This window comes from Ambystoma mexicanum, chromosome 7p (genome assembly GCF_040938575.1).
Source record: "Ambystoma mexicanum isolate Mex_15411 chromosome 7p, UKY_AmexF1_1, whole genome shotgun sequence".
Classification (NCBI taxonomy): domain Eukaryota; kingdom Metazoa; phylum Chordata; class Amphibia; order Caudata; family Ambystomatidae; genus Ambystoma; species Ambystoma mexicanum.
This window is the reverse complement of record NC_090939.1, coordinates 872,125,809-872,149,140: the sequence shown is the minus strand read 5'-3', so window position 1 is coordinate 872,149,140 and position 23,332 is coordinate 872,125,809. Positions and strand designations below refer to the sequence as shown.

The 23,332-nt window shown below is 51.3% G+C and overlaps 1 protein-coding gene across 3 annotated transcripts in view; it reads right to left on the bottom strand.

Annotated features, from left to right (window-relative positions):
- The window catches only part of RPS6KA3 (ribosomal protein S6 kinase A3), a 1,283,345-nt gene that overhangs the window by 110,758 nt on the left and 1,149,255 nt on the right, over positions 1–23,332 (bottom strand). For all 3 annotated transcript variants that reach the window (XM_069637077.1, XM_069637076.1, XM_069637078.1), the window contains exon 19: positions 5,386–5,462. In XM_069637077.1, coding sequence (XP_069493178.1) covers positions 5,386–5,462 — 77 coding nt within the window. The remainder of the gene's footprint in view (positions 1–5,385; positions 5,463–23,332) is intronic.

The window sequence follows — 23,332 nt, the reverse complement described above, 5'->3', positions numbered from 1 at the left end:
GAAAAGATGCTTCCAGGTGCCCTGGAAAAGAGCCAAGCAGACCACCCAGAGGCTAGGTGTGTTCCCCGAACTTGACATCACTACTTTTTGGCATTGAGGCGGAGGCTAAGGAGGGGGAGCAGACAAACCCATGCAAAGTCCTCTGCTGCTTCCTCCCGTCACTGGGCGACCCATCAGGACTCTGTGTGCCACGGTCTCAAAACTGCCTGAAGCCGGAAAAGGCGCAGGGTTTGAACTCTGTCCTGCCCTGTGATTTTGGTTCAGGCTTTGTCAGGGTGGCCAGGGACTTGGCGTTTTCGGTCAACTCGACATCAGTTGACGAATGAAAAAGGTCCACGTCCTGGAAGGGCAGATCTAGGATCTGTTCTTGCAAGTCAGATGAAAGCTTAGTGCCGTGCATCCATGCCATCCTTCTCATCTCAACACCAAGGCACAGCCCTCTGCTGGCTGTGTCGATGTGAGAGAGAGAAGACTCCATGAGGTCCGGAGCAATGGCCTGGCCTTGAAAGAGGCTTGATTGTCCGAGGGGAGTTCGGGCAGGAATTCCCCGAGCTCCCGCCAGGGCTTCTGATTACCCTCAGCCAAGAGAGCATCTGAATTGGCTTGCCGCAGATGCAGTCCTGAGATGGAATAACAGCGCTTTCCTATAGAGACTAGGACCTTGTCCTCCTTGGAAAGAACTGGAGGTGGCTCCCACAGAGGAAGATGAAGACTATGGTTTAGAATATACGGAGGCCGTTGCCACCACTGAAAAATGCAGCTGCGGGTGGGATGCCAGGAGGATTGGCTCTCCGTCCGTCAGCTTGAACCTGCTGTCCAGTTTCTTAATCATCTTGGCGTTGGTCTTGGGCTTCTCCCAGACCTTTCAAACCACCTGCAGGACATCCTTCTGGGGAGGGATGCCAGACCGGATCATGGTACGCTTATCCAAGACATCTGCTATCATTCCTGAGGGGCTTCTTCGGGCAAAGGACCCCCAAAAACTCCACCAGGCCCTGAAGGAGGTAATGAAAAGCCGCCGCCCCCCCCTTTTTTCTGAGTGTGAGGGGAATCCGGGCCCTGGGACAGAGGTGCCGATGGAGCCCCCCCCCTCCTCCTAAGTCTAGGACCGAAGACTGGTCCAATGGCTGACTGGGAGGCGTTGGTGGTACAGGAGGAGGGATTTGAGCAACCAGCAGAGCCTGGACTGGAGGAGGGACCGGTACTGGAACCGGCAGGGCTGGAGGAACAGGATTACTACCCAGAGGGGGAGGCCGGGGAGGTGCCACCTGCGGGATAACCTCTATCCTTCAGTAGCCCCTTCATCTGAGGGGAACGCATGAGGAAGATTAAGCGTTTGAAGAAGCGGTCCTTGCTAGCTGACGGGTCTCTAGGGGCCCAGTATTATGAGGGGCTGGGCTGCCTCTCGTGGTCAAAGCGCAGAGGTGCCTGGGGCGTGTAGCTGCGATGGGTAGATGTATCCCTGAGGCCAGAAACCTGCCCTGTATAATCAGAGGCTGCTTCTCGAGGGAAGGGAACCAGGATCGTCCTGCAAGGCCCATTCGATGGGTAAAAACATGGGTGGGCCCCGAGTTGGATCCAAGAAGGCAGCCGGCTTGGTAGGCCCTGCCACGTACCTTTTTGAAGCCATGCGCCACACCCAGGGTGGGTGGGCGCGAAGGCCCTGAGCTAGGAGAGGCCTCAGACACGAACGGATACATTTTGGGTGTTGCACCCGAAGCATAGGCATCGACTTCAGAGACCACCCTAGTATGCACTGAGCCCTCGGCCGGCCGGCCATCCGTAGTCAAAATACCCCGACTCATGACTTCGGGGGGGAGTGCCGGTAGACTGACGCCCTCGCCCCCTGAGCCGGTAGCCATGCTGGATCATGCAGAGGACAAACTCTTGGAGGTGGCACCCGACAATACCTTAGCCCTTGGGGTCCAAGAAGAGGACGAACTAGATCGTCCTCCGAGAACAGCCCGGTAGGGCCCCTGAGCCACCCAGCTTGGGAGCCGGTAGCCATGACGGTCTCGGGTCTGTCCCCGAAATGCCCAGAAGAGCTCCTGGGCCCCTCGATTAGGGAGCCAGTAGCCCTATAGGCCTCCGGCCTGCCAGAACCTGAACGCGAGGAAGCCTTGTCCCGCAGGAACCCCACGGAAGGAGTCGCCGTGCTCCAGAGCTGTTCTGAACAGAGGGCCTACCTTGCCTTGACAAATGGTCCTGGAGACAAAGTCCTTGGGGCAGAGAAGTGTGGAAGAGAGTGCATGGGGGTCCGAGGCCTGGAACGAGCAGTCACATGAGGCACATCTTGTGAATCCTCCTGTGGCCGACATGCACCGGGGGAGGCGAGGCACCGAAGGGAAGTTAGATAAGATTGAAGAAACAGAATTGGGCGGAAGCAGGGAGCTAAAAAAAGTCTATGCGCTGGCTTCCAGGTCTGACACCGTCTACGAGGTGAGGCACCGGAGGTTGCGCACTATACTACACTTAAAGGGGAAGCTCAATTTGTTGCTGCCAAAGGTTCCGGTACTGTTCCCATGTTGGGTCGACACCCACAAGGATGGTGGAAAGGGAACGGGCCATATGAGTAATGCAAGTAATGTTTAGCAACCTATTGGCTGTTAACAGGAAAGGCCGGAAGCAAAAACCACATCTCAAACAGTAACAATTGAAAGAGTGCTGGTGCTTGTAGCAAAGGGGTCAACACACTGAATTTAATATGTTGCATTCTTTGAGATACATTATAGTATTTACTACACAAAATATAAATCTATTGTGTATGGTGTTAGGCAAAGTTTGAATTCTGTACCCTCTGGGAACACTACAAACAACTATGGCCACAGGTATAGGCAACCCAACCTTTGGTATAAGCTTGTACTACACAGTTTTGGTAGCATGTTGAGCAGCCAGGCTTATCTCACGAGAGGAAATGTGAGCTGTAGTGAAGTTACACAAAGATTCACAGTTACAGGTATTCAAATAAACTCTTACACTCAAGGTTTCTTACATAAACAATTCATAATTTGTCAGTTTTAATGACTTCCTCAGAAGGGAGCAATAGAATAGTAACATACAAATACACTTCAACACTGTACACTGGGTTTCTGAATCAGACAAGACCCTTTTGCATGGCCCACAGACGCAACCTACACCCACAGGTGACTTCAGTAACAAGGGTGCTGGGGACAGTAATATCTTACTGTTGGTATTCAGAACACTCTTTAAATGTTGGTAAAAGGCAAAGGCAATTGGAACACAAGAGACCACAAATATTCTTAAGCAGTGCAGATACTTTAAGAGTTCACTAGAAGAGTCATTCAATTCAATAGGCTAAGCCAAAGTCAATGGTCTAAAGTCTTGGATAGGATAGGATAAAGCACTTCTGGTAAGTCAATGAAAGCATCTTTCCACAAGTTCTTAGGAGTCTGCGATGAAACGAAGAATCAAATGTAGGACCACAAGCTGATTAGACTTGTGAGTTGTGGAAGTTACAAGCACTTCTACAGTAAGAGGTAAGTTCTCTTAGACTTGTTTTACAGTACCTTGGTAAAGAAGAAAAGATTCAGCTAATGACTTCTGTTCCTGTGCAGCTCTGCAAATCTCACTGTTCCTGGGCCTCAGTCGTGGGGAGAAGGGGGAGGACGTCAGAGGACATCTACAATGCACTGGGGCTGCCAAAACCTGCAACCGGCAAACTTCACTTTCAGTGGCTGTTTCGCGTTTCAGCTATCGCAAATAGCAACAACTCAGTTCCTGGCTGTCAAGGTGGACTGTCCTTGCTTCTGGGGTCCCGCACTCTGCTGAGGGGGCTCAGGCTTGGTCAGTCCTGCTTCGTGGGAGTCCAGAGGATCTTCCAAAAGCTTTAGGCCAGCTTAAAAGTAACGCACACAATCTGGTGTCCCTCTTCCTGGCTATACGGTTTCCTGCAGCAACTGAGGAAATTCAACCAGCTCAGAGATGGGTGTCCAGGTGGCTTACTTTGGAGTGGATGTATCCCACCAACTCAAAGGGAGAAGTCGTCCTTTCAGGGGCTTCTCCGTCGATGCAAACTTGGCATTTCAGTGCTGCAGCAGGGCTTCACCGGGCAAACCAACGGTCCAGGAGTTGCAGCAGGCGTCCTCTTCAAGCTCGTCTTTGGTTCCTTCGTCCAGTGGTCGACTCTGCCTTCCAAGCCAAAAGACTTGCCTTTTATTAATTTCTCTCCCATTAATTCCAGACTAGCTGTCACTCACCCAGCAGGGTGGCTGTCCTTGTCGGACCAGTCAGCCAGCCAATCACCACAGAGTGCATTTGGGTCTCCTAGGAGACTAAGCACAGGGAGTTTCGGGCATCTCCCTCACTTCCTGCCTACCCCAGACACTCTGAAGCCAGAGGCGGGCTTCACTCCTGAAGCCCGCCAAAGGCGAAATGAACAAAACAACCAAACCTGGTTTGGCGAGCAGAGAAACTCTCTAGAAGGACCTTTCTACAAAGACATGCGCCATTTTGAAGAAGATGGCTCCCGCGGTTAGCGTTACCGGAGCTGCGAACAACTGCGGTAAATGCAAACTATGGTAGTTCGGAACGAAACGACTGCCAACAGCCATTCTGTGTGGAAAGGGTAACATAAAAATGTTACATGAGCATTTAGACACAGGGGATACTAAGTAACCCCTCCAGCACTCTATTGTAAAAACGGGTGTGCTGGGTCTAGCAAGTACCAATTAAAGTCAACTTCACTTTACTGCTCTGGGAAACAGTAGTTTATCCCAGAGGAGGTATTTAAACCTTGGGAAATCTAAAAGACTTCCCTGTGCCACTGCACTGAAGGTGCAGTGTGACCATTGTAAAAGATGCCGCCTATGGAGTTTTTCAGACTCCATAACCAAAAGAAACACAAAGGTAAAATTCACACAAAAATACATCAGAGAGTGGGAAAAAGGGTCACACTCTCTCCAGGTTAAAAAAAATCAAGTCCTCAAAATCCAGCAAAGTTGCTGGGGGTCTCTAAGGTGGAGGGAATTCGCACATTTGAGAATTCCCCCTAACAGATGTGATTTTAAAAGCAACACTTGGCTATCTTTCATTTTCCAGTCTCATTGCACTACATAAAACGACTTCACTTTACACAAACCATACATGTTTCAGATCTTGTGGCTACAGAAGCTCTCTAGAGAAATTGAAGGTCTTTCAGACTCAGGAATGTTACACCAACCCAGCCTGCACTGCATGTGCTCATGTCTTCATGTCCTGCACTTGGAAGTCATCCCACAAGTGTTGTCAACAAAGGTATCAAACAAAAATAAAGAAAAAACCAGAAGCTATATTTTATTATACATTACTATTTACTAAACTCATAAGGTTAGATTCAGATATTTAAATAGATGTCGAGAGGTATTTGCTCAGGACACGTGAACTCACCCTGTAAGCATGGTATACAGAAGAACCCCTAGGCTCCAAATATCACACGCAGCATCATAGCCCTGTCTTTTTAAAACCTGTAAAAATCAAAATAAAGAAAAGTTATGTACAGATGGCAAAATAAATACAAACATGCACATTGCTATAACTGAATGCATACGTATGTTTTGGGTAGGGAAAATCAGTGTTCAACTACCCATTATGCCAAGGGAGAGAACTACAAAAAATGTTCCAGGGAGGTCAGAGTAGGTGAAGGAAGACTAATAGACCTACAAGAAGTATGCAGCAGATGTAGGATGACTTGGGGGGCGAGTTTGGCGTGTTCAGGGAGAGTGAAGGTAAGGTGTTGCCATTGAGGTACCAATTTTGATATATGCGAGTGAGAAGGTTATGACAGTTAAGAGGGAATGGAGATCTGAGGGGTGAGAAGGTGGACTAGGAGGGGGGCAGAGTAGATAGAAGGGAATAATGGCAGGAATAGTGAGGGTAGGCGGAAGTATGTTCTTCAGTGGCCAGAACCACAGTTGCATGGAATTCCATTACATAGGCAGTGACCAAACCCTCCTGTTCGTTGAGGTAGTTTATGGCTATTATTTTGTCAGTCAGAATCAGGACATTTCTCCCCATGAAGGAAGGCGCAAAAGCTGTCCGGGTTAGACTGATCATTCGTAGCTCCAACAAACCACTTGCTTGCAGATCTCATCAGTGAGCGCCCTTCAAGGAAGAATCTGTGACCACCTTTGCCTCCTGGCAAATCTTTCCAGGTACTCATCAGCCTTTGGCCCAAAGAGGTGCTCTCTCTGTGGAAGGCCATGTCTAGAAGCTTTGTATGTACGCAAGGGTAAAAACCCAAACCTCAGAGGTACGATGCCCTCTGGAGCATCGATGCCCACATCAACCTCTCAATGCAATCCATGGCGTCAATGCCAGTCTGGAGGGCTTGACAGACCACTTTTTTGCCGTCATGATCTAAGTCCACAAACCCATCTTTCACCTTCCCTTGTAGGAGATGGTGTGCAGACTCTGAAATTGTTCTCCGCAGAAGGTTGTAGAATTTCACAAAAGCACAGGTGCCAGTAGTGGCCTTTAATGCCATACTCCCTGAAGCCGACACATCCTTCAAGACAGCATTGGTATTCTTTGATTACCTGTGCTGTCAAGAGGTTCCACATGGATGTCCTCGAGTTCGCAGCTTGAACCACCAGTCCTTCTGGGATCTGATGAGTGAGGAGTGATGAGTAATGGCAAATGTCTCACCAGCTTCTACATTTTAGTTAACTTGCTGGCATCAGAGCATGGGCGTTATCAGTGCAGCAATGTCTCCTGGCAAGCACAGTCACCCAGCCAATCAAACAGAAGTGCGACTTGGGTTACCAAGGAAACCCATGGCAGGGGTCCTAAAACCCCTCCCCCACATCCTGCCTACCCAGACTCTCAGGCGCCTAAAGGAGGGCTTCTGTGTGGAAGCCCACGAAAAGGCGATGAACAAAGGGATCAAACCCGGTTTGGCGCGCAGAGTAAAACACGAGAAAGACATTTACAAAAAGAAATGGCGAATAAACCCAGCCGGAACCATAATAAAATATATATGGGCAAGCGGGTTTATGTTTGAGGCTAATATGATAGCCAAAACAATACCATGGTTATTTAAGAGAACCGCGGTATAAAAAAATAGGGTAGATACCACTGCCACCAGCCAAGTCTTGATGTAAAGGGAGCGAAACAATGCTCCAAGAGACAGACAAAAAGGGATACGATTTAACCCTTTCCAATACTCCATGTAAGATGGGGTGTACTGGGTCTGTGGTAAAAGTGACTAAATAAAGTGAATGGCAACTTTATCTTTTCTGGGGGACAGTAGTAAGCCCCAGAAAACGGAGTCAGTGGGAAGTCTAAAAGACAACCCGGTGTCACTGCACAGAAGGTGCTGTGTAACACACATGGAAGAATATGGTGCCATGGAGTAGGTGAGGCTCCAGTGCCCAAGATCACACAAAAAGTAGAAATACACATAGCAAAACACATGTAAGAGTGGGAAAAAAGGTTCACACTCTTATCAGGTGAAACAATAAATCCTAGAAAGCCAGCAAAGCTGCTAAGGGACTCAGTAGGTAAGGGAAATTAACCATGTAATGAGAATTCTCCTTAACAGGCACAAAAGCAGCTGTCGCTAGTCTGATGGCTCGCAGCTCCAACAGGTTGGTGCAACATTGGCACTCTACCTGGAACCAGGCGCCACTGAAATGCAGATTCCCACAGTGAGCACCACAGCCTTTTTATGAAGCATCAGTGACTACCTGGATCTCCGGTCAAGGTGATAAGAAATATTCTAATGTCATCGAAACTCTTTCCATCCCGACCACCATGTTGTTGGTCATTGGCCTCAAAACCCAGAGGACATCAGACATGTCCCTGGAAAACTGACCACAGACCGCACAGCAGTCACTGCAAGAAGCCCATCCTCAACCTGGACTCTGGCACCAGAAAAATGCAGGGGGCCATGAGGCCAAGGAGGCAGAGAAAGTTTGAAGCTGGTAGCATGAGTGTGTTGTGCAACAGCGTGACCCTCTGCTGAATGCTCACAGCTCTTGCCATGGGAGGGAAAGCCCTTCCTGCCTGCATGCCCAGGACTGCCTTACTGACCTGAAACCTCTGGGATGTTGTCAAGTTGGAAGTAAAGGGATAAGGCCAAGCCAAGTAGCAGCAAGCCTGTGTCCCCGAGATGCCTCTACACCCACTCCGGTGAGCAGCCCCAGATGATCCAGTCAGCCAAATACGGTAAGACGTAGACTCTTCTCCTTAGCTGAGCCACCAATACTCCAATCAGCTTAGTGAACACACTGGGTGCAAAGGCCAACCTAAAAGGAAGCCTCTTGAACTGAAAGTGCAAACATCAATGACAAACCTCAGGAATCACCTGTGCTTTTGATGAATCGACGCATTGAAGTAGGCATCCTGGAGGTCCAACCAACCAGTCCTAAGATTGCCATAGCCTGGAGGATCTACTGCATAGTCATTATCCTAAAGTTGTGCTTCCTCAGTAACTTCAAGCCTCTGAGGTCTACTGTGGGACGGATGCCTTTCCACTTATTGAGTATTGAGAAATAAGAGCAATACCAACCCAACACCCTTTCTGGAAAAAAAAGACTTCTTCCACATCTCCCTTCGCTAAAAGGGTGGCCATCTTCTCCCTGAGCTCCGGTTATGAGCAAAGACTTGTGTGTTGTCAGTTTGGAGGCTTACATAGGAACCAACTTTAGCACTCCAGCATCAGGTGCGATTTGCCACTTGCTGTAGTGCTCCTATATTCTCCCTCCAGCGGGAGTAATGTGGCTGGAGATCTCAGAGATTTTGAGGCGAGTGCTGCCACCAAGGTCTGTGCCATCTGACTTCTCCATGCACCCCTACCCCTGCCCGGCCATAATAACGACTTCTGCTTTGATTCCGCCCAAGTCAACTGAGCCTTTCTGACAAACGGGGTGTAGTGGTGGAAAAGCCTTCTCCTAGACCCAAAGGCAAACAAGGAAGAGACTGGACTGCCAATTCTAATGATTTTGCCGCAATTTTAGATGCTGTGAAATCTCTACAGACTCGCTGGCTTTTGGGCAAAAAGATATTTGCCATCAAATGCCATATTTAAGACACTTGGGACTGCACTTCCGGGAAACCGTATCGAAAACATGAGGCCATGTGAAGTACTTCAAACATCCCCATAGACCGACCAACGCTGTCCGCCATATCCAAGCCGGCTTGGAGATCCTGAGAGGCCACCACCTTTCCATCATTGACAATGTTAAGGAAGCCATTCATATTCTGCCGTTTCAGCAAGTGGGAGGACTCCTCAGACACTGCATTACACAAGACATGGGAGAACTTAGCTAGAGCACAAAAGGCATTAACGACCTTCAGTACCATGCTTCCCTATGTAAAAATCACCCAGAGCGGATTTCTTTTTTGTCTCGCTATTTGGAGTACGCAGACTATCCCTAATTCACTGAAGCGGCCTGAAACACTAAGCCTTCAGGCCTCAGATGTTAGGTTATCTTGAATTTGTATAGCGCCTACTACCATATATGTTATGGCCTCGAAGCGCTTTTTACCTGTCAGAGAGGCAAAGGAGGAGTATGATCGAACATTCAGTAGTGGTAGGGAGGATCAAAGTGTGGTAGATATTTGGGATGAGGGACAGATCAAATATTCAGGAAGGCATTGGAAGGAAAGGTGATGAGCTACCAGTACAATTGGACCGAATTTATAGTGGGACTCAACTGTATTCTATGGGGTGCGGTGCTGGAAGAAGAAACCGCTGGAAGGAGTTTGCGGCACCAGGCGTAGGTCTGGAACTTACTCCTTGCATGGTGAGCCAAGGTTTGTTGAAGCCATGCACAAGCAGACACAGAAGGTAGCACCCTTCTACTTACTTTTTTTCCTAGGCCCCCAACAAATATTTGGAAGGGGTTGCATGGCAGACATCCACATTTGCCAAGTTTGAAAAAAGCTCCCAGAAAAGCAAGCAAAAGAATGTTAATTTTTTGGGGGGTTGGGACGGCCTCCTATTTATGTCATGGTTATCAAAAGGATATCTTTTTTAAAACAAAACCCCATGGCTTGTGATTCTGTCCCAGGTGCTTAAGGACACAAAGCCGATCTATTGCTCTGCAGCGGTCAGACTCTGAGCCTTCCACAGGGTACCGACCCAAAAGGTATCCAAAAGGCTGTACACATGGTTTTCCCGCATTAGGCATATATATAAAATCACAAATCCGAAAATAGTGGGAGCTAGGCGAGCGGGGTGTCCTCCGTACTTCGATTTTGGGGACTGCAGGGGTGTCCCCTGCATACATGGGATAAACATTTTTAAAAAATCAGCAACACCAGATAGCAAAATACTGCAGTGGGCCTCGGCATTTTGCAATTAAATCTTTTCTTCCTACGTTATTTTAACGTAGATCCCTTCCACAGTGTCATGGTGAGCCAAGGCATGTAGAAACCATGCCCAAAAACCACAGTGACACAACCTTCTGCTTACTGCCCTAAGCCCCGAACAGCCAGGTTCTATATATGGGAAAGCTGGGAAGAAGAACAAGTTACTTATCCCTGGTAAAGTTCTTTCGATTGGATGTTCCTCCCACATATTCTTTATCTTACGATACATCTCTCTCCAGCTTTGCTGCTTCAGAAAATGTTTTCCCGACAGAGGGCACTGTATGCAGTGTCGAGTCGATGTCCCTCGAGGGCCTCAGTTCGACGTCATTCTCAGTATAAATAGCGCATACAGCGCCTGTTGGCTTCAGTTCTGTTTTTCCCCTTCAAAGAGGAATTACCAGGCGCACCCAAGACCGTAGGCTCAGAGAAAGCATAAAGAGTAATAACACGTAAATTGTACGGCGGGGTAGGCCGGGAGGGGCGATGAGGAATACGTGGGAGGAACATCCAATCGAAAGAACGTTACCAGGGGTAAGTAACTTGTTCTTCGAATGGATTGTGTCGTCCCACATATTCCTCATCTTCTGATAGACTCCCAAAGCAGTAATAATTTGGAGGTGGGAGTACCAAATAAATTTAGATCTAATCATGGACCAAATGGAGGACGGCTTTTGTAAAAAGTCCTCCCTGACTGGAAGAAGAATCCAGAAAGTAATGTTTTACGAATGTATGGATAGATGACCAAGTGGCTGCTGAACAAATATCATTGATTGGGACACCCCTTTAAAGAGCCGCAGAGGATGCCATGCCCCTTGTAGAATAAGCCCTTAGGCATTACGGCGGGTCCATGCCCGCTAGTCTGTAGCATTCGCCAATAGGCAGGATAAACCATCTGGATATTGTTTGTTTGGTAACCGCAAGGCCCAATTTTGGACTAGTATATCCAATAAAAAGTTGGTCGACCTGGCAAAATTTAGCCATCCTCAATATATAAAAACTGAGGGTCCTTTTTTAGGTCCACTCTATGTAACCTCTCCTCCTCCTTTCCTGGATGAGGAGGTGGATAGAATATTGGGAAGGTCATTTTTTGTGACAAGTGGAAGTCGGAGACTACCTGAGAGTGACCTTGTCTTTACAGCTACTGTATGAGGTTTGCAAGAAAGAGCCTGCAACTCTTACCCTGTGGGCCGATATCATTGCAATAAGCAAAACGGTTTTTAATGTCAAGAGTCTTAAAGGACATGAGTGTAGGGGCTGAAAGGGAATACATGTTATAAACTTTAACACAAGATTGAGGTCCCATACAGGTACAATGAATGGAACTGGTGGGTATACATTAGTAAGGCCCTTCAAGAATTGGCCAATCAAAGGGATCTTAATATATGAATCCTGCTCTGAGGAGTGCTTGAAAATGGAAAGCGCGGCTAGGTAACCTTTAATGGTTCCAATCTGGAGCCCCAGATTGGCTAAAAGTAATAGAATAGAGAACACCATAGGTGTGTCACATAGAAATGCATCCACATTTTTATCCTTGCGCCAGTTGCTGAACCTATTCCAATGGCACAAAGATTTAGTTGCCGGCCTTCTGGCCGAAAGCACAATCTCCATTATGTCATCCGGGCGGTCCAAATCCTTGTATCTCATCCTTTCACAAACCATGCTTGAGAGAAGATGCTCGCTTTGTGGAAGCCGGAATTGGAGGGCAGATGGACATGTCCAGAAGGTCCGGGACCACGACCTCTTGGGCCAATTTCGGGGCAATTAAGAGCATGGATTTCCCGAACTTTCTCAACCTCCTGATTACATGAGGAATGACTTGGACTCGAGGAAACACATACAGGAGTGGGAACTCCCAGTCCACCACAAACACATCCCCTAGAGCTCCTCTTGGGGGAAATTCCCTGGAGCAGTACTGTTTGCACTTCCGGTTGACACTGGTCATGAACAGATCCAATTGAGGGGTTCCCCCAAGGGTGAAGATCTCTTGAAGGACTCACTGAGCTAGTTACCACAGGTTGGAGACTGCTCTGCCTGCTCTGAGCATCCACCGCCGTGTTGTGCTCCCCGGCTAGGTGAACTGCCGACAGAGAAATTCATTCTTGTATGCCCAGAACCAGAGCTGCATTGCCTTTCTGCTCAGTGGTAGTGACCCTACACCTCCTCTGTTGTTGAGGAAGTACATGGCCATTGTGTTGTCCTTCATTATCAGGACATACTCTTACGTCCCGTATTCTTTCCTCCATACTGCATAGGCATCCCTTCCAAGGGACGGGAGATTGAACCTTTTTCCCCAGAAAAACCTTCCCCTTTAAATTTAGGGGTACGCAGGGGTGCGTCCCAGGGAGCATGCGCTGCACTGACTCCGCCCTCTGGCGCCACACCCCAGTCCCCTTTTTGATGGGCACGGGCGCTGCTGGTTTGGCTTCGGCCATGTAATTCCACGCACGGAATTTTTATCATTCAGGTACTTGGTCCACAGGCGTCACGCTCCTCCCCGGCGCATGTTGACTTCCACAGGGTTCAGCAGTTGTCCATCCTGCGACGGGCTCTTTCCAACTTCAGACCCCCACGCCCCCTGTTCTCCATCGCACACCGCAAGGGAGACTCCTTCCCAAGCACTCGCCAGCGCGGCAGGTTCCGCCTGGGTTCTATTACCAGCACGTGCACCGAGGCGTCCCGGGTCGGGGGATCCACGGATCCTCCCGGTGACAGTGTTGAGGGACCGGAAGGTTCTTGTACCGGGTCTTCACGCGAGGGGCTAAGCCCTTGTACCGGCAATATGTCAGAGGGGCCACGTCCTAATACCGGCAATACGTTAGAGGGGGTGCCTAGACGCAGCTCTACTTGCCCCCGGGCCAAGGGCGTTCCGCCTACCAGGCCTTGGCCTGAGGAGCAGGGCAGGCCTCATGATCCACACTCAAGAGTCCTGGAGGAGGCTGGGCACAGCGAGCCAAGCAACATAACAAGCACGTGGAGGGCAGCTCGACAAGATGGCCGCCGTGCCAGACATCTGTCCAATGCCGCACCAGGGTCAGGAATTTGGCGAAGAACGAGTGTCAAGGTAGAACTGGAGTCAACCAGGTATGTGGTCTACAGCCTATCCTTCATTTGCGCAGAGCAGGTTCCCGCTACGTCCATAGGGCAGGTTCCCGCTACGTCCATATGGGCAGGGTATACAGCGCCTCCAGCAGCCGCCTGCTATACCGTCTATATCCCCCATTACCCCTCCAGCCTGTGAGGACAAGAGGTTCCTGGGACTCATGAAGTCCCCCCCGGATGGGTGTGATCCTCAGGGATGCCATCAGGGAGGTGCTCCCGCCAATGCTTCCAGCACCTCAGGCTCCTCCGCCGGTGCCCTTGGCCCCGGCGCAGCCTTTCCCACCGGCTCTGGCCCCCCCCCCCCCCCCCCAACAGATTCCTCAGGCGGTTCTGTACCAGCCTCCGCCACAGCCTCCGGGTTCAGTCCCAGTACCCCAGCCTCTGGCTCCCGCTACTCCTCCACCAGTGCAGGATCCTCCGGACCCCCAGGTGGCCACGGATGAGGAAGATGACCCCCACACGCCATCATCAGCCAAGGCCTTCCATGAATGTCTTGCAGGGCTGGCTGAGTACCTGGGCCTTTCACAACCAGAGGTCGAGCAACCAGCGGAGGGGGTTCTTGCAGAGGTCCCCACGCAATGTCCCTCGGCTAAAACGGGTATTCCACTGCAGACCGATGTAGTCGCCCTGGCCAAGAAGGGTTGGCTCAAGCCAAGTACAGCCAGATGGAAGGGGAATACACTCTTGCTATCGGCCCACCCTCAGCAGCACTCCTCGGTGATCGCTGCAGCATCACTATACTCCAAGCCTCAGTCCTCGGTATCCTCCTCTGCAGCACGGGCATTCCGTGGAGGAATCGCTAGAGGTTGAAGGTGACCTATAGCGTCTCTTCTTTGCCTTCTTAGAGGAAGGCAAAGAGTGGCGCGATCGACTCCTCGATCAAGATATTTTTCTTGTTTTTTTTGTGCCAGGAAGGAAGAGTCTCGACTCTTCCTCCCTCTTTGAAGGAGACTTTGACGCTAGCTTACCCACTGCCAGTTTACCTCTATGCTCCCTGAGAGCCTGCTCGGTCATGGCCTGACAGGATCCACAGTCGGCTGTACGGTGCCCGGAGCCCAGACACCAGAGGCAGACGCAGTGAGAACGGTAATTGACATTTTCGACCTGCAGTCCTGGCATTTTTTTTTTTTTTTAAGGTATTCCTGCTGGGTTTAGAACCTGAAAGGTCCCTCCCGTTTGGGTGCTTGGCTGGGAAGTAGTCGCCCTTGCGGGGTGCAGAGGATAACAGGGCACCTACTTTGGGCCTGGTCTTCCTTCTCACATATGCTTAAGGTCCTCCAGCCGATTCTTCAGCGCGCGTAGAATCAAGGCGGCGCACACGGTACAGCCGTCCTAGACGTGGTCTAAAACAAGGCACCGGAGGCAGAGCGTGTGAGGGCCGGACGTTGGTAAGGAACCCTGTCGGGCTGGACACCTGCTGAAACTTGCCGTCATCAACATGCGAGGGGGAGGAGCGTGGCGCCAGAGGACAGAGCAGTACCCAACAATTGGGAGAGAAAAAGAAGAAATACTTCTTTCAGGTAAGAGTGCGTGGAATTACAAGGCCGACGGCCTAACCCAGGAGCGTTGGTGAAAGCGGTCTGTTGCAGTTGACACGGAAAAGAGGATGGTGCCAGTGGGCGGAGTCAGGGGAGCGCGTGCTCCCAGGGCCGTGCGTGCATCTAAATTTAAAGGGGAAGATTATTTTTCTGGTCAAAAAGGTTCCATCTCCTGTCCCTAGCGAGGGACGCCCATACAGTACGGAGGAAAGGGGACATGATGTAGGAGTATTACAAGTTACTAATCGTAGTGACTAAAATACTCCTAGTCCATAGTCCCCTTTCTTCCATACTGCCTGGGCGTCCCTCGCTAGGGATGGGAAACAACCTTTTCCACCAGAAAAAATTGTCTTCCCCTTCAAATTTAGATGCACACGGCACTGGGAGCATGCGCTCCCCTGACTCCGCCCACCGGCACCACTCCTCAGTCCGCTTTGACGCGGCGACAATATCACAATTGCCTAATGACACTGAGTTGTTAAGGGGGAGGATGGTGGGAAGTATGGAGGAAAGGAGACTATAGACTAGGAGTATGTTAGTCACTACGGTGAGTAACTTCTAATACTCCTATGTCCCGTCCCCTTTCCTCCATACTGTATTGGCAATTACAACTGAATGCAGCCCTGGGGAGGAGAGTTGCCCCTCTAAGAAAACAAGTTCTTCAAAACTGCTTTGCCAAATGCTGCGTCCGTTCTGGCGCTGGCATCCAAGCAGTAGTGTTTGCAAAAGGCAGATGGGGAAGCCCAAGTAGCCGCTTTGCTGATAATCTACCATGGGACGTGCCTTTGAAAAGCCACAGCTGTGGCCTTGGCTCGGATGGCATGGGCATGCATGTTTGCTGGCAAACACCTGTGCTGGCCTTCATACGCCTCGATGACCATCACCATCCACCTTGCTATTGAAGCCTTGAAGGCTCGACAGCCTGGATTTGACCCGCCAAAAGTGATGAACAAGGCATCCGATTTATGGAAGCTCTTCGTCCTGTCCAGGTAAAATCTTACAGCATGCCTGACATCCAGACAGTGCAATACCTCCTAAACCCCAGAGTTTCCCTGCCTTGTCCCATCCAGGAAGCAAACTTGTGGCACCTCCTGTTGCTCTTGGTGGTGAATAGGTCTACCTGAGGGAGGCCCCACCAGTCGAAGATCCCCCTCAGGACCTCTTTGTTCAACTGCTACTCGTAGTTGTCGACCCCCAGCCTGCCGAGTCTGTCCGCCTCCAACTTGGATTACCCCAGAAGGTGGACTGCTGATAAGTAAATGTTGTAAGACAGTGCCCACTCCCATATGTCGATGGACAGCCTGCAGAGAGGAGGGGAACTGGTACCTACCTGCTGGTTGATGTAATACATGCAAGTGGAGTAGTCTGTTTGGATGCAGACGAACTTGCTGCTGACAAGGGGAGGAAAGTTTCAGAGAAAGCCAGATGGCCATCATCTCGAGCCAGTGTATGTGTTCCAGTTGTTCCTGCCATGACTATACTCCATGGACACAGTGGTTCCCCCCCACCCTTCCATCCTTCTAGGGACGAGTCTGTGGTAATGGTGATCTCCGGTAAAGGCTGTCTGAACGGCCTGCCTGCCAACAGGTTGGCCGCTGCACTCCACCACACCAGGTCCAGGTGAAGGTACTGTGGTATGTTGACTAGAGCTGCTTGGGAACCAGTCTCCTGATTCCAGGTGGCTGAGATATGTAGCTGCAGTCTCATGTGGAGTCCTGTGTGTGGCACAGCCAGGAGACAAGCCGACATTATTCGGAGCAGGTGCTGGTACCACCATGCTGAGGTTAATGGTCTGCTGCGAAAATGCCTTGTGGCCGTCCTGATTGCCGTGATCTTGTCTTCCGAGGGGAAGATCCTCTCTGCCCTCGTATCCCAAATCAGCCCCAGGAATGTTAAGGACTGAGTGGGAAGTAACTGCGACTTCTTGAGGCTGATAGAGAACCACAAATCGTATAGCAAGTACATAAGTGCTGAAGTTGTAGTTGTGCTGTGTACTCCCTAGGGCGACTCTGCTCGGACCAGCCAGTCGTCAAGGTATGGATAATGGTGGTGGTCATATGTCCTGAACAGAGTTGCTACCGCATTCCTTAGCCTTGTAAAGACCCTCCGGGCCGAATTGAGGCCAAAAGAGGACATTTTATTGGAAATGAAAGCCCATGATCCTGAACCGTAAGAAGGAAAGATGGGGCTCCCAAATCGGGACGTGCAGGGAAGCATCCTCCAGTTCCAGGGAGCACATCCAGTCTCCCCCACATAAGAGTCTCCGCAATGAGTGCTGGAGTAACCATCTTGAACTTTTGAAGGGGTAGGGAAAGGTTCAAGGAAGAGGACTAGAACCACCATCAGGCCAGCCTGGTTCTTTTTCTGTATGGTTAATACACGGGAATAGAAGCCCATGTCTTGTCGTGAAGCTTAAACCTCCTTCACTGCCTGACTCACAATGAGCGAGCGGATTTTCGCCAGAAGAGCTGCTGTCCCAGTCTGTGGGAGGGGAGGAAAGAGAAAACTGAGTTAATGGCAGACGTAAGCCTGTGGAAACTACAGAGAGAATGCATGGGTCAGCGAACCATGCCCGCCAGGAATGGATGTGAAGGGCAAGCCTGCCCCCCCATCGGAAACTTGTGGATCTGGATTGCACCGTCAGTTTCTTTCCTTCTGAGGCTTGTGCCTGGGAGGGGGACTGGTGAAATCCCTAGTGAGAAGATCTGTGTTGCTTGCGCCTGTGCTGGCTGGGTGACCTGTCGGGCTGTCTAGACCGGCGCTCCTGAAAGCCCTAGGAGCCACCAAAGGTACGACCTACGTCAGAGCTTTGGTGACTTTGGCTATAGGCCTTGGCTGCAGATTTAGTCAAGTTTGACAAGGACTGTGCTATTTAGGTGCCATTTTTCTTTTTATCAAGCTCCTCCTCCGTAGTTGAGTGAAACAAGTCACCCCCCCTCAAACGGCATGTCGAGAAAGCGCTTCTGCACATCAGGGTTAAACTTGGTCGCCTTGACCCAAGCTGTCCTCATGTGGGTGGCTATATGGATAGCTCTGCCCGCAGTGTAAATGTGTGTCACTGTGGACTCCATGATATCCTGGGTCACTACCTTCACCCCTGCCAACCCTGTCCTGAATCTCAGCTGACTATGCGGGGTGAGCTCCGGGAGGAAGTATGCAATCTCCCGCCAAAGCTTTTGGTTCACTGCTGCCATCATGGTGTCCGCGTTGGCCTGGCGCAGGTGGAGCATAGCATTAGAGTATATCTTTTTGCCATATGACTCCAGCAGCTTTTCCTCCTTCCCTAGGGGGGTTGATGTAGGGACAGATGGAGAAGCCTGCATTTTAGAGTAAATGGAGGCTGCAGCTATATCAGGGGAATGAGGTTGGGGGTGCACAGACAGTATGAGTGAGCCTGTTATACTTGACATCGAGGCGCTTATTCGTAGGCTGCATGGAATGCGGCTTTACCCAGGCCTTTTTGCCAAGGATTTTCCATCCTTTTGTATAGGGATGTCATTTCTTGAGGACAGACGGCTGGTCAACACCCCTGCCAAGACCCACACCTCAGGTTGGTCAATTTGGGGCTGCCGGATCCCCAGGTACTCGGCCACACCCGCCAGCCTCTTATGGAATGCCTTAGCTGAGGAGGGAGTATCCTGATCCTCCTCTTCGTCCGTGTCACTGATGTGTCGGGAGCTGCTGGTGGTGTGCTGGGTGCGGGCAGCTGTGGCATGCTGACTGGAAGTGCCGAAAGCTGCGGAGGGGGCTGTGCCGATGGCAGAGCCGCCATGACTACCTGCAGAGGTGGAAGTGCAGGAACCAGGGTCTGGACCAGTCAGAGTTTGAGGTAGTGCCGGAGGGAGCATGTCCTTGATGACCCCCCCGAGGAACGTGCCCATCTGTGGAGACTTCATGAGGGTGAGGAACCTTTCAAAGAACAAATCCTTGCATGCTGGTGAAGGACTTGGCTGCATGGGAACAGGCCCCTGTGCTTGCTGTATTCTTGCCGCCGATTGTCGCACTAAGCCTGGGTCTGTGTACCGCCCCTGTGCAGATGTGGTTGGGCATGATGTGGACCAGGTAACTGGCATTGTCCAGTCCCATCTCGACGTGCGCTCCCATGCCCGAGCGCTGGTGTGGGGAGGCTCAGGATGCGCAGTCATCTTGCCTGGCCGGGCGGCCATTTTGTCATGTCCAACGCCACGTGTCTGCTGAGTGCTGCCCGTTAAGCTGGGCCCAGTCTCCGCCTGCATGCTTAAGAGCGGAGGCTCGGACCTTTCCCTCCCTTAGGCCTGGTCTTCCTCCTCACTTATGCATTGATGTCTTCTGGGGGTGATCTTTGAACAGCTCTCTGCACCTGGCTAAACGGTTCTTCAATGAGTGCGGGGTCAGTGCATCGCATGCAGAACAGCTGTCTCAGCCGTGGTCGGGGCCAAGGCACCGGAGAGAGTGCGCATGAGGATCTGACGTGGGGAAGGAACCCTCGCAGGCCAGACACCTGCTGAAACCTGCCGTCGACATGCACTCTGATAATTGCTGTGTAGAACAGGGAAAAAGAAAATATCCTGGGGAAGAGCGTGTGGAATTACAAGGCCGGAGGTCTAACCCAGGAGTGCTAGTGAAAGCGGTCCACTCCCATCGATGCAGAAAAGAGGACTAGGGAGTGGCACCGGTGGGCAGAGTAAGGGGAGCGTATGCTCCCAGGACCAGGTGCATCTAAATTTAAAGTGGAAGACAATTTCTTCTGGTGAAAAAGGTTCAGTTTCGCATCCCTAGCAAGGGGCGCCCATACAGTATGGAGGAAAGGTGACGGGACGTAGGAGTACTGTCATTAGCGTTACCAGCCGGATGTCCACAGAGGCCATCGGCGCGAAAGGTTTGCACTGCAAAGGTGCAAGAACCGCATTGAGGTCCCAGACAGGATGCGACCTATGCACCAGAGAAAAAAGCCTAGACAACTCCTTGAGGTGGGCCTTAACCACCAGGTTGGTTGCTGAAAACACAGGCTCAACGGAATTCTTGTAAGCCCCAATGGCTGCCAAATAAGTGCGTCAAGTAGCCACCTGAACTCCAGAACGAGCCAGGTGCGCTGAAAAAGCCAGTACATCATCCAGAGCACAGGTGACAGGATCCGGATCCTTGTCACGAGCCCATTGGCAGAACCTAGCCCATTTGCTCTTATACTGGGACCGAGTAGAGGGCCTCCTGGCCGGATTAATGATGTCCCAGTTGTCATCCGAAAATTGAGCATGCTGTAGCCTTAGCTGGTAAGGAACCCGGCCACTGCCCTGCCCTGCCCTGCTGTGTTAGGAAGCCCTTTGTTGGGGATCGGAAGGAGGACGGCCTCCTGCGAACACAATTGCAACAGATCCAAAAACCAGGCTCTCGAAGGCCAGTGGGGGGCAATCAGGATGTGGCTGCAGCCCACCGTAGCACAGAACCTCCGGAAGGTCAGCTGGGGCAGAGGGAGGCAAAATAACAGCTACGGTTATGACAACAGATCTGGACGGCGTCTCCAAGAGACCCCCTGACCCAGTCATGCCCATGAAGCAAACTGGGGGCTCTTGTAATTCAGAGGAGATGCAATAAAGCCCAGGTCTGCGAATCCCCAACGCTGCAACAGGGGCAACAAGGAATCTGTGTGAAACTCCCACTCATAGGTGTTGAACCCCAAGCAGCTCAGCTGGTGCGGTTCTGCATTGCTGTCCCCCAGGAGGTGGACTGATGAAATCCAAATCCCCTACGTCAGGGCCCATTCCCAGATCAATACAGCCTCCATGCAGACGAGTGGGTGGTTGGGGGTGGGGGGAGCCACCCTGCTTGTTTAGGAAAAAATAATAATAATAAATTAATCGTAGTAGACTTGTACTTCCTGACCAAAACAGACCTGTCCCTGAAGAGGGGTAGAACCGCCTTGAGGGCCAGGCCCACTGCCCTGAGCTCAAGTAGATGGATATGCAGGAGGGCTTCTGCCCTTGACTATGCGCTATGAATCGCCTATCCCTCCAGAGTAGCCCCCCACCCCGAAAGAGAGGAGTCAGTAGTCACCACCAGGGTAGGCTTCGGTCAAAGAGGAATATCGGGCAGGAAGAGCGGAGTGTATTAGGATTCTTTCCGACAGACACCCCCCAGTCTCCTGATCCCAATTGGCCGCCAGGTGGAGCTGCAGGCACCTCACCTTGAAACTAGCATGTTACACTGATCACGCAGGAAGCCATCACCACCAGAAGGTGCTGTAAAACATAACCGTGAACCGCAGAAACTTCTGATGTGGCTGGTAGATGGGAACATGCAGGTATGCATCCTTGAGGTCTAGGGAACACATCCAGTCGCCTGCACACAGAGACTGCCATGTGCATGGAGTAATAATCTTGAATCATTCCAGCTGTAAAGATTGAGCAATGACAGGTCCAGGACTACCTTCAGGCCAGCCTGGTTGGTTTAGGGTACCGCAAAAATCCTGTATTAGAAACCAAAGCACCCGTCTGACCGAGGAACCGGTTCCACCGTCTGCATCTCCAGGAGCAAACGGACCTCTCGTAAAAGAGCAGGGGACCCAATCTGATGAAGAGGAGAGGATGGTAGAGGAAAAGTAAGAGGAAGACTGAAGCCAGTGGAGACTATAGATGGGATACAAGGGTTCTAGAAAGGACGATTCCAGCTGTCCTGGAAAAAAGAGCCTGTCGGCTCCCTATTGGGGAGCCGTGTTCCCTGGCCGTGAAATCACTGTTTCTTGGCGTCCGAGGAGGGCCAACGGAAAATCCTGTGCAAAGACCTCTGCTGTTTCCTCCTGTTGTCGCTAGGCAATTTGTCAGGTCTCTGCGTACCTCGGTCCCAAAAAAACCCTAGAAGCCAGTAAAAGCGCAGGGTTTGAATTCCGATCTGCCCTGAAACTGAGGAAAGGACTTCTGCCCTGGCTTTGTCAGGATGTCCAAGGATGTGGAGGGTTGTTTCTTTGCCAACTCTCCATCAGTTGATGAATGAAAGAGGTCCATGCCCTCAAAGGGCAGATCTAGGATCCACTCTTGCACATCAGATGAAAATGTAGTGCCATGCATCCATGCCGCCCTCATCTCGACACCCAGGCACAGTCCTCTGCTGGCTGTGTCGATGTGGGGGACCGAAGACTACATGAGGGTATGCGCAACGGCCGGTGCATCTGTCAGACCAGCCTTGAAGGAGGCTTGCCTCTCCAGGGAGAGGTCAGGCAGAAACTCTGAGCTCTCGCCACAGCTTCTGGGTAGCCGAAGCTATAAGGGCATCAGCATTGGCTGGCCGCAAATGCAGTCCTGATCTGGCATGACAGCGTTTGCTAAAACACTCAATGACCTTGTCTTCCTTGGAAAGACAACTGAAAGTGGCTCCCAAGGAGGAAGACTACGGTTTAGAATAGAGTGTGGCTGCAGCCACCACTGAAGAATGCAGCGGAGGTTGGAAGGCCAGGAGGATTGGCTCCCTGTCCAGTCAGCCTGAATTTACTGTCCAACTTCTTGTTCATCTGGGCACTGGCCCTGGGCTTCTCCCAGACCTTTCGCCACCTGCAGGACATCCTTCTGGAGAGGGATGCCAGACCAGATCGTGGTGCATTTGCCCAAAACTTCTGCTAGCACTCTGAACTCCTGGGGGGCTTTCTTGGGCAGAGGGACCCCCCCAAGAACTCCACCAGGCTTGGAAGGTGGTCATGAAAGGCCTTAACACATTCCAAGGGTTTATCGTCCTGGGCGTCACAGTCATCGCCATAATGGTCCCCCCACTTTTTCTTTTTTTTTTTTTTAACAGCCGAGGGGAGTCTGGGCACTGGACACACGTGACAGCAGGCCCCCCCCCCTAGGTCTGCAGCAGAAGATGGGTCCAATGGCTGTTTAGGGGGAGGCATTGGTGGTACAGAAGGAGGTGGAGTCTGAACAACCGGTAGGGCCTGGACCGGGGGAGGGGCAGCATTGGCACCGGCAGCACTGGAGGAAGAGGTGGAGGATACAGATGAGGAGGGCGGGGAGGCACCATCTGCTGGATCCCCCTCCTTCACTATATCCTTCAGGAGCCCTGTCATCTGAGGGGGAACAGAGGAGGAAGCGCTCGAAGAAGCGATCCTTGCTAGTCGCTGGATCCCTAGGGGTCCGGTCATTCGAAGTGCTGGGTCGCCTCTCCTGGTCAAAGCACCAAGGCACGCGAGGCGTTTAGCCATAAGGCTGCAATGGGTAAATGCACCCCTGAGGAGACCAGATGCCTGTACCATACAGCCCGCAGCTTCCAGAGGGAAGGGGACTGGGACCTTCTTGCAAGGCCCATTCAATGGGCGATCGCACAAGCATGTCCTGGTTTGAATCCAAAATGGCCGCCGGCCTAGCAGGCTCTGCGCCAGGCCTAGCAGTTCGGGCTGGGCTGCTACCTTCGGTGGCGGC